This window comes from Microchirus variegatus, assembly GCF_963457635.1.
Source record: "Microchirus variegatus genome assembly, chromosome: 7".
Classification (NCBI taxonomy): Eukaryota; Metazoa; Chordata; class Actinopteri; order Pleuronectiformes; family Soleidae; genus Microchirus; species Microchirus variegatus.
In genome coordinates, this window is record NC_139808.1 from 27,396,605 (window position 1) to 27,412,096 (window position 15,492).

Here is a 15,492-nt window from a genome sequence, read left to right on the forward strand (position 1 = left end):
TGAGAGCAGGGAAACATGTCCAAACCCATGACAGACATTCATGTTAATCTGATCAAATGCTTGCAGACACTGGCGCTGTTATGTGAGAGCCTGGCAGCCACGCTAATAAGTTGAATTAATTAGAGTCACAACTTTGGATAACTGAAAACAGCTGATGTTTTCTTCAGCAACTTTAAGCAACTGAACTCCTGTGGCCTGATGAAGGAGGAGGAGGCTGAGTCAGTGAGCATGTGTGCACATGTCCTCATCATGCGTCTCAGCTTTTCCTGGCATCAAATGTGCTTTTATGTAAACAACTGAAATCGGATTATTGTCTGCTTTTGTTGCTTTGCCAATTTTTCTTATTTGTTCTTGACATACAATTAGACTGCAAACAGAAAAGCACAACAGAGTTATGAATTATAATAATAATAATAATAATAATCATTCCAGTTTAAGCTACAAAGGCTCTTTACAGATTAGATTACATGTGACACGGAGATAATAACAATATAAATGTTAAAATAACAGCCAATTCAATAGATATCAATTTCTGTTGCTGAATTTAAAACTCTTGTGTTGATAATGTTTTGTTCTGAGAAAAGGTGAATAAATGTAGTTACATCATCCACTTCACTGGAGATCGAGTTTACGTTTGTGTAAAACAGAACCTTTGTCCTAACCTTTTAAATCAAACTCCTGTGCATTCATTCACAGTGAACTCGGTCTGAACAGCTGAGACGTTTGGATCACATGCTCAGCTGAAGACGACATGTGAAACTCAAACACACCGTTTACCAAAATACTAACAAATCAGAACCAGATGACTGAACCGAGAAGGACTAACTAGATTTGGCAACACAACTCAATTTGACAAACAAAGTGTAAAAACATGAATATTTGAAATGTGGCAGACAAAAACAGACTAAATTGAATGAGAATCTATTTATGGGGCTCTTTTTGTGGAGCATCATTGAATCTATATTTAAAAAGAAAACATGTAAAGTAATATATTTGCTCATGTTTTCCTCTTCCTGTGGTCACTGCATCTGCAGAGCTACTGTTGAACCACTGACATCTACTGGACAAAATTAATATTATACCTTCCTGTGCAAAATTCTACTTAATTAAACATACATAATGTTAATAAAGGTAAAGGGAAATCCATATAAAAATTAATAACTGTGCTTATAAATGTACATAACGTTTTTATATCAGTGAAGCCGTTTTCCACTGCTTTTTGTAACTTTTTTAAAACTTATTTTGAGGGTCACGAGTCAACAGAGGTTCATTGATGGAGGAAACGGATTAAACATTAAAGTTTTTAAATGTTGGATAAGTTTGTCACTAAAAGAAAATATCAGAAACACCGACCACTTTATTAGGTTCACAGGACGACATAAATTGTGTTTATTTCAGTTTCTATTGCAAATTACTGTTGCACCATTGACCTCTGACCTTTGAACCCACTGCTCTTCCACCTTGTCTGACACCGGCATAAATATTACGTCATCATTCTATCTCAGTGTCTGATCCTCACCAGGTCGTCGTCATCATGTGATGAGGTGATTAGATAGTTGTGGTTAGAGCGGTGTACCTAATAAAGTGGCTGTTAGTGAACGTCCACAGTGGAATGTGACGTTTAAGGACGATGATTCCTCTTAAAGACGTTTAAACGCTGTATATCTGCTCTTAAACTCTAACTTAGGGGACACACATGTTACATTAAATGTTGATTATTACTATTGGATCATCTTCTTATTGTGCAATTTGAAATTTTTGTGTGTAAACATGCCAGGTCTTGATCAGGTGATGACGATGGAACAGTGAAATGGAACGGCGTCTGCGTACGTGGTGGTTTATCGGAGGATTTCTGCAGCTTCAGCCCCTGAGAATCACAAGAGTGTGAGTAAAACTCTCATGAGGAAAATTCTGAATCACATTATGATCCACTGCTGACTGTGGAAACTCCTACACATCACCTCAACCGTCCATTTCCTTTTTTTTTTATACACTAAAGCTTATATTTCTGGCGAGAACAAGCATGTAGTTTAAGAAAAAAACAACTAAAAATCAATTTTCACATTATTGCCTGTGAAAGTGACAAAACAGCCCGACTTTATCAGCTGTTATCGCACACAAACGCCTCAGCCCCTCCCCTCTGAAAGGCTGAAATACTTCCTCTTTTAATGTCAGTGTGTGATGATTTGTGTCTTCACCTTACACATTTTATCCTTCTCCATCCCCACAATCATCAACTTGTGTGTTAAAAACAAAGAAATGTATTCAATAAACATGGAGAATCTTTACTAACAGCTAAACAGAGGATGAAGAGATCATTTATCATTTATTATCTTCATAACCAACCCTTTACGTCAGCCCTGTGTCTCTATGTGACACGTGAGGAATGCAGAAAGTTGTGTTTTTAAAGTGTTGTATCAGTGATCATGGTCAGCATACTTTCTTTTCCTCAGCTGGACTTCTCTGAGCGGCTGCAGAAGGTAAAGAAGCTCGTTGTTCGTGGTGGTTTAATCTTCAGACTTCTGAACTCTTGACACCCCTAATTAAGAATTTGAAGCTAAAGTACTATTTTGAAGAAATGTGTTTTTGGTTGTAAAAAACTTGTTTGGTTAGTTGTGTATGAGATTAAATGGCCGGGCTGCTCATCTAAGGTTACATGATACTGAAAAACAAGAAGTGGGTTTTCTCACGCTCACTGTGCATATTGATTACATTTTCTTTGGAGTGTATACTGTGTTTGTTTGACTGCAAACAAGACTGTTGGATACACTTTTTTTTGTGTTAAATGTTTTTTAAATATAAGTAACCTCCACATGTTAGTTTCCGGGGTGAATTCTCCTGCTTGTGCAGCAACTGAATGGGATAAACACCTCCTGTAACCCAAACACAAACACTCCCCTCAATCCGGTCTGATAGTTTTGCTTGACAGAAGTAAGTAATGTAATCGCTAATTAAGAGTTACGCAATGTAGCTTTGAAAAAAAACAAAAAAACAATGTTGTTGTGGCCCATGATGGAAGATATTACCTGAGACACATTTACAAATTTCACAACTCAACTTATGTGTGTGTAGGACTTAGCAACGGTGGTGTAATGTAAAGTCTTATAAGTATAATGACTTATACTAAGACAACATACTTATGACATATACCATGGTATAATGACTCATACTTATATAAGACAACATACTTATGACTTATACGATAGTATAATGGCTGATACTTATATAAGACAACATACTTATGACTTATACGATAGTATAATGGCTGATACTTATATAAAACAACATACTTATTACTTATACTATAGTATAATGACTAAAATACTTATATAAGACAACATACTTATGACTTATACAATAGTATAATGACATACTTATGACTTATACAATAGTATAATGACATATACTTATACAAGACAACATACTTATGACTTATACCATAGTATAATGACTTATACAAGACAACATACTTATGACTTATACCATAGTATAATGACTTATACTTATATAAGACAACATATTTATGACTTATACCATAGTATAGTGACTTATTATACTTATATAAGACAACATATTTATGACTTATACCATAGTATAATTACTTATTATACTTATATAAGACAACATAGAAAGAGAAGCAACCACTCTCATATTCACAATTTAGAATGTCCACTCCACTTAACCCCAATCTGCATGTTTTTGGACTGTCAGGCTTTGGCCTTTGTTTGAATCAGTGACAAACAACAATCTAATTCCTTTATATTTCAATTCTGCCACATTTCTAATTATCTTGTGACTGCTTGTGAAGGTTCTAACTCTCTCTCTCTCAGCCTGAGATCTGCTCTGTTTCAGATTGACGCTCAAACTCTGTGGTTCATTCATTCAATGTCGTCCTCCTTCCGCAGAGATGAGAGACAGATTAACGCACCTACACCAGGTGCAGATTGACTCGGAGGGTTTCAGCCCTGTGGAGCTGGACAACCTGTCAGAGAATGCAGCAGCAGCAGCAGCAGCTCATTCTCACCAGGACATAGACAGTGTCCTACAGGAAGCCCAGGAGATACGTCTGCAGATCCAGCAGATCCAAATAATGAACCTCAAAATATACCATTCAAGAGGATGATGATGATGATGATGAGTCACAGTTAGACAAAGTCAGAGATATCAATGAAAGACAGTAAGATAAATAAGATAACGAAGGTAAAGGCAAGTTTAAACAAAACATGATAAATGATAGATATAACACATTTATTTGTCAACATCATAAGTTAAAGGTCCAGTGATTTAAGGTGTTTTTGCACAAACGGAAGCTAAAACAATCACACTGATGTTTTTATGAGCAAACAATCACAGAATTGTTGTTTTCTTTACTCAAGAATGAGCCTCTTATTTATTTATTTTTATTTGATTCTATTCTATGAAGGCGTCCATTTTGGATCATGCATTATTTAAGTATTTTCCAGTAGCCCCGAGTAGACGCTATTTTATTATCATTATTTTAGTATTTCATGAGTATGGGGTGTGTGCAATATGTGTAAAGTACTGTTCACTTTGAGTGATATATTTAATTTTATACACATAAGTACATATATATATGTACATATGTGTATATATATGTATACATGTATACATGTATGTATATATGTATATAATTATATAGTATTTTTTTAATTATTATTGTATCAGTGAAAGTATATAATGTGGCCTTTATTTGTGTGTAGGACTTAGCAACAGTGGTGTAATGTAAAATCTTATAAGTATACTTATAAAAGATAACATACTCATGACTTATACTATAGTATAATGACTTATATTATATTGTGTGTATATATATATATATATATATATATGCATATAATATTTTTGTTATTATTGTATCAGTGAAAGTATTATTATTATTATGTATAATCGAGTCCAAGACAATAAAAGTAATCTATAATGATAATGAGGTGATGATACCTGGAGGCTGCCTGTTAGCTGCAACGCGCGACTTCACCAGTAGGTGGTGCCAAATCCTCAACCGTTTGAAACTTTGTGATTTGGAACTTAATTTAAATTAAGTCAATATGAGCTTTGACGTTCATTTCGATGGGAAAACTTGACAGAAACGTCACGTATTTATACAAACAACAACAAAAGCTTCTTCACGAGGAGTCGAAAGAACGGAAGAGGGAGAGATTCGAGTGAATGTGATGGAATTGTCTTCTTCTTCCTGAACTCGGGGGAGATGAAGGTGAAGAGTGTGAAATGTGGCGGAGGAAGAGGCGTGATCTTCCGCCTTAGACCCTGCAGCAGCAGCAGCCTCTGTCTCTGTGTGTGTGTCTGTGTGTGTCTGTGTGTGTGTTACAGGTTCATATGTGATGTGATGACTGTTGATGGTCGAGTGTGTGACAGAGGAGCGGGAGCTTCTGGAAGATTCCATGTCGAAATGCTACCACTGAAGTGAGAGAAAAAGAGGAAATGTGTGAGTGTTTTACATCGTAGCTGGAGGACAACACACCCAGGTATGAACCACTATAAAGTACATTTTAATGTATGGAAAAACGACGTGTTTTCTGCTCCATTTTCTCTGTTGTTTAACTTTTTCATGTGTTTTAACTGAGTCATAAAGTTAAAACTTTAAAATGATTAATGTCTACATCTGTGGTGAGATAAGATCTCAGCTGAGGAAGTAACCATCAGCTTTCTTTGATGGACTTTTAACAGTCTTTTGCTTTTCATAAAAGACCTATTAAAGTTACTACTTTTCAAATATATGTACTAAAAACATGATTATTATACAGAATACTTGACATAAGTTTGCCATTTAGCCTCATATTATCGCTATATTAAAGGTGCATTATGTAATAAATCTAAAGCGACTGGCCATAAAATCCTCCTAATATGTCACAGAGACTCAGGAATAATGTTCATATAACAAACTGAACTCACCAACAACAACAGTACAGACAAAATATTTGCATTAAAAAAAATCTTTTGCAGACTGCAAATCATGTTTATGTTTTGAAATCATGTTTTGGCATGTGGCGCCACCTACCACCGTCTACCAGTCATTGCAGTCAGTAGAGTCTCAGCTACCGAGCAACCACGGGTTGCCAGTTAGGTCAGAAAACTAAAACCTAAAAGACCTCTGTGTTTTGAATTTGAATGTAGTAACTTTTTTTGGCCACATTCTTACATATGGCACCTTCATTGGGATTATACACTCTTAGAAATAAAAGTGCTAAGTAGAACCATATAACGTTCTTCGGCTTGTCCTCATAGGAGAACCCTTTTTAGCTCCAGGTAGAACCAGGGTTCCACCAAGAACTCTTTAAAACCATTTATTCAGGAAAGGGGTTTTAAAGGGTTCTCTGGATCAAAATGGTTCTTACTGGAACCATTGGTGTTACCAAGAACCCTTGAAAAACCCTTTCTTTGGGGAAAGGGTTTTTCAGAAGCAAATGGTTCCAGGTAGAACCTCAGCCCTTGTAGAAGAACCCTTTTGGAACCCTTATTTCTCAGAGTGTATACATAATACTATAGTTTACAGAACATTGCAGTTCAATAATAACCCATATTGTATGAAAAGTAACTTAGCATTTTACTAAATTTTACATTTTGCTTGTGTAGTCTGTGGTGGAGATGGTTCCTCAGAGATTTATTTAGCCCATTTATTCCCACTTTAGTTGGTTAATCTCTTCCACATTGGAACAAAATAGTTTTACAAACCTTTAAGTTTTATGTATAAAATATCTATATAGCTATATATAGTTTCAGAAGCCATTTTGTAGCAGTTAAGGTAAAGGGCTTTGTTGGAAGTTGTCACTTTCTGGAGTTTATCTGCTATAACTGGTCAGTGGATTTGATTATCCTTGCATAGAGCTAGCTTAGCTTTTCCCACTCTTTATATCACATATAACGGGATTTACAGAAAAAAAAAAAAAAAGAAAGAGTTTTTCAAGGCTTCTTGGTAACACTAATGGTTCCAGTAAGAACCATTTTGATCCAGAGAACCCTTTAAAACCTATTTCCTGAATAAAGTGTTTTAAAAGGGTTCTTGGTGGAACCCTCCACAAGGAGCCAAAAAGGGTTCTCCTATGAGGACAAGCCGAAGAACCTTATATGGTTCTACTTGGCACTTTTATTTCTAAGAGTGTACAAACAATACATTCAAAAACAAACTTGTTCAGGATTGAAAACAAAATAGAAAATTGGATCTAATAGTAAGAGAGACTTTGACAAAGTCAGTAAAGTCTGTCTGTGTTGCAGGTGAGATGAGGGACCGACTGTATGAGCTGCAGAATATCACTCCTGCAGAGGAGACGCACACTCCTGAGGAGAACTACAACCACCCCCCTGACGACGAGGAGCTGCTGGAGCAGCAGGCCATCGTCTTCGATGGAGAAGACCTGATAGAAAGCATCTACAGGGAGGTCCAGAACATGAGGAAGAACATCCAGCAGCTCAGGACGGACGTCAAGCGCCTTGGAAAGCAGAACAGCCGGTTCCTGACGTCCGTCAGGAGGATCAGCAGCATCAAGCGCGACTCCAACGCTCTGGGCCGGGACATCAAGGTCAGAGGTGAGGCCATTTATGCTCGACTGGAGCAGATGGGGAAGCTGTGCAAGCACCTGGACGAGGAGCAGGGACCGACCTCCGCCACAGCTCGCATGGTGCGGTCACAGTACGTGTCTCTGACCAACACCTTCCACAATGCCATATCTGAGTACAACGAAGCCGAGATGGCCCAGAGGGAGAACTGCAAAACGCGCATCCAGAGGCAAGCGGAGATCATGGGCAAGGAGGTGACCAGGGAGCAGATCGACGAGATGATCGAGACGGGCAAGTGGAACGTCTTCTCCGACAACCTCCTCCTCGAAGGGAAGACCGCGAGGTCGGCGCTCAGCGAGATCGAGACCCGGCACAAGGAGCTCCTGGAGCTGGAGGGTCGCATCAGGGACATTCACGAGCTGTTCTCTCACATGGCCCTGCTGGTGGAGGAGCAGGGCTGCATGCTGGACAACATCGAGGCTAACGTCGGCGCCACCGAGGACTACGTCACCAAGGCTTCAGCTCAGGTCAAGAAGGCTGTGAGATACAAGAAGAACAATCCGTGCAAGAAACTCTTTTGCTGTTGCTTCCCTTGCTGCAACTGACCAGCAAACCTTCTTCTTATGTTGTGCTTTAATTTGTGGATTTATTTAAAAAACTTCAGTGCATAACTTTTAAATATTAACAATATAGTAATATATAGTATAATAACCACTAAGCCTAAGCTTGTGTCGCCCGCTGACAGTAAGGCGATGCGCACAGGAAGTGAGTCGTTTAACGTCTAGACAAACGGAGACAGCGGGAGACACGCTTAAAAATAAAAGTGCTAAATAGAATCATATAAGGTTCTTTGGCTTGTCCTCATAGGCGAACCCTTTTCGGCTCCAGGTAGAACCTTTTTACAATGGTTCCACCAAGAACCCTTTTAAAACCCTTTATTCAGGAAAGGGTTCTCTGGATCAAAATGGTTCTCACTGGAACCATTAGTGTTACCAAGAACCCTTGAAAAACCCTTTCTTCGGGGAGAGGGTTTTTCAGAAGCAAATAGTTCCAAGTAGAACCTCAGCCCTTGTAGAAGAACCCTTTTGGAACCCTTATTTCTAAGAGTGTATGCGCTAAAATAAATTAGAGCTATTTTCTTAATCGATTGATCTGTCGATTATTTTCTCGATGAATCGTTTGGTCCATAAAATGTCAGAAAACGTTGATCAGTGTTTGTCAAACCTGGAAATGACGATGTTCTCCAACGTCTTTGTTTTGTCCACAAACCAAAATGATTCAGTTTTGATGATTTCTTTGTTTATGTGGAGCAAAGAAAGGAAGGAAATATTCACATTTAAGAAGCTGAAACAATCAGAAATCTTTAGTTTTAATCGTGAAAAAAAGCTTCAAACGAAAACACGGGTGTTTGGATAAAAGCCGCGTGATTGGATAAAAGCTTCTTGTTCACAGAGACCAAAACAGAGGTAGAATAACAGCGTGGTTATGCAGTTATGCACTGCAGCTTTAACTGTAATGAATCAGCGACTCCGCTCGTCGTCTCTTCACTGAGCCAGTTTCAAACCACAGGTTCATATGCAAACACAGTGTTTCGTTAGATAAGGGTGTTACGTTTCCTGATTGTTGCTGAGAACAGCTTAGACATGTCAGGTCTTACTGTCTTTGGTTTTCTAGCTACCGTGTAATTACTGTCACGCACGACTAATTAGCTTATTTCTTGTTAACGTTCAGAAGTCCTTTTATAGTCGATGAAAGTCGGGTTTCACGCAGTGCCACTCTGCGGTCGACGCAGCGTGAACCTGGGCCAGAGAGTACGGCCTATTTTTTGTTACGGCCGTTGCCTCATGATTCTTTAGAAATGCATTCAGGACAAAACACACACAACCTCTGATTGTGGTTAGCTTGTGTGTGTGTGTGTGTGTGTGTGTGTGTGTGTGTGTGTGTGTGTGTGTAGTTCTCACCACCCACAGACAGGGCTTAAGTTAGTCTGAGTTTCAGTGCCCACCCCCCCCCCCCCCCTTGCGTTGGTTGGTGCCATAGGTTCTGTCAGTGTTTTCTCTGATATTGACAAATGCATACATGTGTTTTCATTTAGGGAGAGGATGACAAACTCATCAGGTCAGATGACTCTGTGTTTGCACAGCGGTTGCCTCTCCGTCAAATCCTGTTTGTGTGATGTGAGAGGAAAAACTGAAATGATTCTAATATGACTGTGTCTCTAACACCCACTGGAGGGGGGGAATCCCTGTTCAGTATGAAAATGTGTGATGTGTGAGCATCGTACAGTATGCAACAAACGCACCACGGCCTCTGCTCGGTGTCGAAAAAAACGGGTGTGCAATGATTGCACTTCCTCTCTGGTGCGTGCGTGCGTGCGTGTGTGTGGTGTGAGGGGAAAAATTTACCAACAGCATGACTGGCTTTATTTGCACTGTGGTTTTAATTGGTTTACTCAGTCAGACCCGTTCTCCCGTTGTTGTGTTGATCTTGTCGTTTGGATCATTGTTGTCATTGGTGTGTGTGTGTGTGTGTGTGTGTGTGTGTGTGTGTGTGTGTGTGTGTGTGTGTGTGTGTGTGTGTGTGTGTGTGTGTGTGTGTGTGTGTGTGGGTGTGTGTGGGTGGGGGTGGGTGTGTGTGTGTGGGTGGGGGTGGGTGTGTGTGTGTGGGGGTGGGGGTATGGGGGTGGCGGTGGGGGTGTGTGTCTGTCTGGGGGTGTGTGTAAATCACTATAGCAACCAGGATGGCCGAGTGGTTAAGGCGTTGGACTTAAGATCCAATGGACAATAGTCCTCGTGGGTTCGAACCCCACTCCTGGTAGCAAATAGAAGTTTTAATACAAGTGGTGCATGAAAAAACAGTTGGGTATATTTGCTAACATGCTGAGTATATAATCTGCATATAGGAGGAGTTTACAGTGCTGTACAAACATCTTGGACCACAATTCTCTATCACTCTGTATGCAGCTTTCAATAACAAATGCTTTCTGCAACAAAAAAAACCCCAGAAACAAATGGGTATAGTGTAGAACAACAGCTCTACTGGTTCTCTTCAACCTTTAGAGCAGTTGTCAGCAATTAGTGGCCCAAAACTGGCCCGCCAGAGCATCAGTATGTGGGCCGACAGATGGTTTAGCAAATCTGATCTTAAATTATTTCACACACACACACACACAAAATAATCATCAGAATTGGACACACACAAAACACACACTGTTGCACAGCACTGCATCACGACTAAATGCACCAAATTAAAAATATGAATATCAATGCTACTATTTCTGTCATTTCTGCCACTCTTACGCCCCCCCCCCCCCCCCCCAGTTTTGTTCTATAAGAAGACGAAATGTTCTATTTTGATGATCTGGTGCCACCTAGTTGTAGAAGATGGGACCATTAACCTTATTCACTGGAATGAAGCAGTCGTGTCTCTGTTTACAGTAACTGGACAGTGATTTTTGTAAACCTGCAGAGGCCTGGAATTAAGACTCATATTTTTAAGATTATTAGGTTATTATTATTATTATTATTATCATCTACGTGGAGTCTTATGTTTTAAAAAAGGTTATGGCCAGTTCTGGATTAAATGATTCAGAAACAGATTCATTTTATACTTAGAGGTTTGTGTTGTAGCATATTCTATATATAATGTATATCTGTGACGTTGAAATGAAAAGGCTGTTACGTGTTTGTACTTATTTTCACCTCATTTGTCACATGTTCCATTGACCTGATGAAATGTTGCTCCTCTTCAGGTGAAAGTTTTGGGATCTTTACGTGATCCCTTTTATTCATCTATTGTTGTATGTAACCCAGCTGACGAGGGAATCAATGACAGTAAATAAATGAATACGGACAAAACATGTTGAAATGCTTCAAAATAATGTTGTGACACACACACTTATAGTGTAGTGTCATAGTGTAGTATGTCGTCCAAAAATGGTAAAAAGTCCAGCAGAGACAGCGTTAATGTGGGTTTTGCAGCGTTGAATTAAAACCATTTGTCATTGGTGTTTAAATGTGACTTTGTGTTTCTTTCTTTCTCATTTCTCAGATGAACATCACTGTAAACTGACCACATACATTTCAAAAGCTGAATAAAAAGTCTTAAACTTTCTGAACTATTTAAACAATAACATACATTTACAATACATTGATAAATAAAGTGAATATTGTTGTTTAGAAGTAGTTTTAGTATGAAAGACAAACTGTTTATAAAGAAAAGAACGTGAGGTCACGTGGAGCGGAGGCCACGCCCTCCCAGCGTCCACGTATCACAGGTGACGTAAATGAGCAGGTGATTAGGCCAAACCACTCACACCTGTGACACCTGCTGTATATAAACAACTCCTTCACCTGCTTCATTCTCTGAGCCTCAGTGAATCATCACCTGAGCAGCTGAGCCTGAACTGAAGGTGAAGTAAAAACGCTCAGTCGATCCTTTTCTCTTTAATCTTGTTCACATTTAAACGCGTTGTTTCTTTCTAACGTCTTTGTTTTTTCTTAGACTCTGCGATTGAAATACTGCTCATCCACCCGGCGTAATGATGTCTGTTCGGTGAGAGCCACAAACCAAACCCCGTTCAAATGTTCTGCCGTTTTTGTGAACTAACGCTTTAATAAGTGACTTTCTTTCCAAAACCTTTGTATCTAGGACTTTTTTCCGGCTCCGTTTGATCAAGCTGAACAATTCGTCTCATCGACATTTGTGATAGAATCCCTCCTTTTAACGAACATTTTAACTTGTACTACTTTCATCTCTTACAGGTTCCGTGAGCCTGACAAACCAGTCCAAACTCCAGCGTTAACGCCGAGACTCACGAAGGAGGTTTGTAGAAAATGACTTTTGATAGAAAACTAGTGGAATTACTTTTGTGTACGTGTTTATTTTCCATTAACTAGCATCATTATTCATCACCAGGTGAAAGAAGACGCCATGACACACGGCCTGAATCCAGCCTCTTCACTTCCGGTTCTTCTTATTCCGCTTCCGCCCGGAGTCGGCATCACTTCCTGGTCAGAGTCACTTGGACAAGGAACAGACTCTACACAGGTGAGAGTGGACACAGAACATGCTTTGCTTTTGTTAGCATTTTTATATTGTAATATTAGTTCTTAAGCTTTGTGTTTTTAACGTCTTCTCTTTGCTCTGTTTCAGAATCCTGGGTAAACTGAAGGCACTGATTTAACTCTAGCTCTAGGTAACCACAGCGTTGTCTGCATGTTTCCTTTGTGCTAATCACATGTTAGCTGTCATAATGGAGTGTTCTCTGACTGTTTAGTTTATTCACTCTCACAGGTTTCAGAAGCTCCATCCTGAGTCACTGCAGCAGACTTTCAACAGGTGATTTAATTCCCCCCCCCCCATGTGCTCACTTGCTCACAGCAATGGTTGCTAAACTTACTCCTGCACCAATTTCTACATCATGGCACACAGGTGTTAAATGGTGACTTAAATGTTTGGGATTCCCTTATCTTAATTATTCCAACATAATTACATCACCATTTAATGATCAGGTAAAGCTACGTTTCCTCTCTATTTATGCATTTGTCTTTCTCTCATTCAGGTGCTAAAAATGATCCTCAAGAGAGAAAATCCAGGCCAATGGATGTGATGCAGAAAGTGCTTTTATTCAAGTTGAGGTACGAGCTGCAACACGTAGCTTTTTTTGTCACATTCTCCTCTTGCACTTCTTCTTCAGGATTCCTGTGCTGACTTTTCCTGCAGCAGTGGAAACTTAGACAACAATCTGCCAGAGAAGCAGGTAAATCTCCATCCACTCATCTGTTTGACCACAAGATGGCGCCAGAGGACAGGCTTTAACCTTGATTTTTCTTGTCTTTTTTTTCAGACTCTGGGGATGTGTGAAGGAGTCATGCAGGAATAGAACCCTCCAATAATCTGCACAGGTACATTTCATTGAAACTGTTGTGCAATTGTGTTGAATAAACATTTGCTCAAAGGCATTTAAACAAAGTTACTTGTTGTTTTGATTTGAGGTCAAGCGTTTAGCTTATATTTAATCTGGCATTTATTTTTATTTTCACTCGGTCCTTCCTGTTGGCCACACATGCAATTCATGCAACAAGCTGCTAATTTGGAAGATGCTAAATTTCCTCCATTTTGCTAAATTTGGAGTAACTGACTAAAAGTTGGTTTAAATTGCTTCAATGTGTATCGAGCTTTAGTTGTGTTGCATCTCCTTGACTCTCAGGTCTAACTTTAACTGCTTTAGAAATTACCCAAATCCCAAAGGGCTTCTGATTTGAGCTAATGTGCAAGACCTTGGTCTTTAAATACTTGTGCTAATGCTGTAGGCTAAACTTAACACCTGAAGATGTAACTTTTAATCGTCTTCCATTGTGTCCTTGCTAAATTTGGAGTATCTGACTAAAGTGTTGCTTTAAATAACCTAGATGTAGAGCTGAAACGATTAATTGATTACTCAATTAATCGCCAACTATTTTGATAATCGGTTTAAAGCTTTTTTCCATGATTAACAAGATTTGTGATTCAAGTCTTTAGTAGTGTTGGCCACAATCCAAAAAGGCGGTTAGCTTTGAGTAATGCAACAAGCTGCTAATTTGGAAGACCATAGTCTTTAAGTACTTGTGCTAATGTCTGAAGAAAGTCTAATTTGTTTCAATGCAGACTTATTGTGAACACTCAGCCTTATGTTGACTGTCATTGTGTCTCACATGGACAATCTTTATTGGTGTTCTGCAAAACAAGGGTCACTTTGTCTCCTAGGTCTAACTTGGTGTCTCGTCTTCTGCAGGATGCTGTTGAGATGATGCTCCACTCGGCTGAGAAACCAGAAGCTCCTTGAAGAGACAACTGTGCACCATCATGTGAGTTGTGTTGCAGCATGTCACCACTTCTGTTGAAGTTGTTTTTCTTTGTCTTCCAGAATGAAGATGGACTCTTGCAAGAATAGTTTCCTCCAAGCTGTGCTACAAAATAGTAAGAGATGTGGCCCCAACCCCTCTTTCACTCCCTAGTTTAGTTAGTCTGCACCAGTGTTTGCATTTGTTAAAGTTAAATAAAAAGTCAAAAGAAGTTGAGATTGTGTCTGTCTTTATTTGCTGCTTTTTGTAAAAACTGGTGAAGAAGAAGAAGAAGATTTTTCACTCATTGTCTGGAGAGAAACATGTGTTTAGATAGTGCAATGCAGGGGTTTTTGTGTTTCAAAATAAAAACTTCAACTATACTTTGTTTCAAATTGTTTTTTCAAAAAATCAAGCATACAATTTTCTTTGTCTTTATTACATTTATATATTAAAATAATCAGGCAACAGGAATGTTTGTCATTAACTTTTAGCTTTATTTAGATAAACAAATTACTCTACAACAGTAAACATTACTTTATGTAGATATAGTGAAGCGAGGAAGAACAGAGTTTCTTCTCCACTGTTTGACTACATGTCCACGCTCATGGAGCAGACTAAACACACTGGTGAATACAAATGGACGTGAATACTCATCATCTCAGAGCGCTGGAAGAAGCAGCCGACATCGTGGAGAAGATGATGGACGTCAACCAGTTTCTGCAGAAGAGAAGACAGGACATGGTTTAACTGGTGCTCTTTCACAAGTCAAGGACAAAAGGTCAGAACAGGCTCTGACATCACTTTGTCTACATCAACTGTGTCATAGTTTAGAGGCTCACATTGAAAATAATCTATCACTTTATTTAACATAAGCCTTCACTTTTTCATTAAACAGACCATTTTATTGTTTTATTCATTTATCTCTGATGTTTCAGCTCTTGTTGTTTTTAACTTGGAATGGATTAGATTAGACACCTGTTCTACACAAGAAAAACTGATCCTGGATTATCTAAATTTGACATTTATTTTATGAATACCGGGTTAAATTTATTATAAAAGGCACCATGATTTGCAAAAGACGAGATTATGTTCAATTGTTGCAAAATTATATATTAAAAACGTTACGAAAACA

The 15,492-nt window shown here is 38.8% G+C and overlaps 1 protein-coding gene across 1 annotated transcript; it reads left to right on the forward strand.

Annotated features, from left to right (window-relative positions):
• Positions 1 to 5,373: 5,373 nt before the first annotated feature.
• On the forward strand, positions 5,374 to 8,138 carry stx11a (syntaxin 11a; the record flags this gene model as incomplete). The annotated part of the gene is made up of 2 exons (XM_083892954.1): positions 5,374 to 5,504; positions 7,252 to 8,138. Exon 2 carries the CDS (start codon positions 7,257 to 7,259, stop codon positions 8,136 to 8,138), a length of 882 nt encoding a protein of 293 aa, XP_083749080.1. The 5' UTR covers positions 5,374 to 5,504; positions 7,252 to 7,256.
• Positions 8,139 to 15,492: the final 7,354 nt, after the last annotated feature.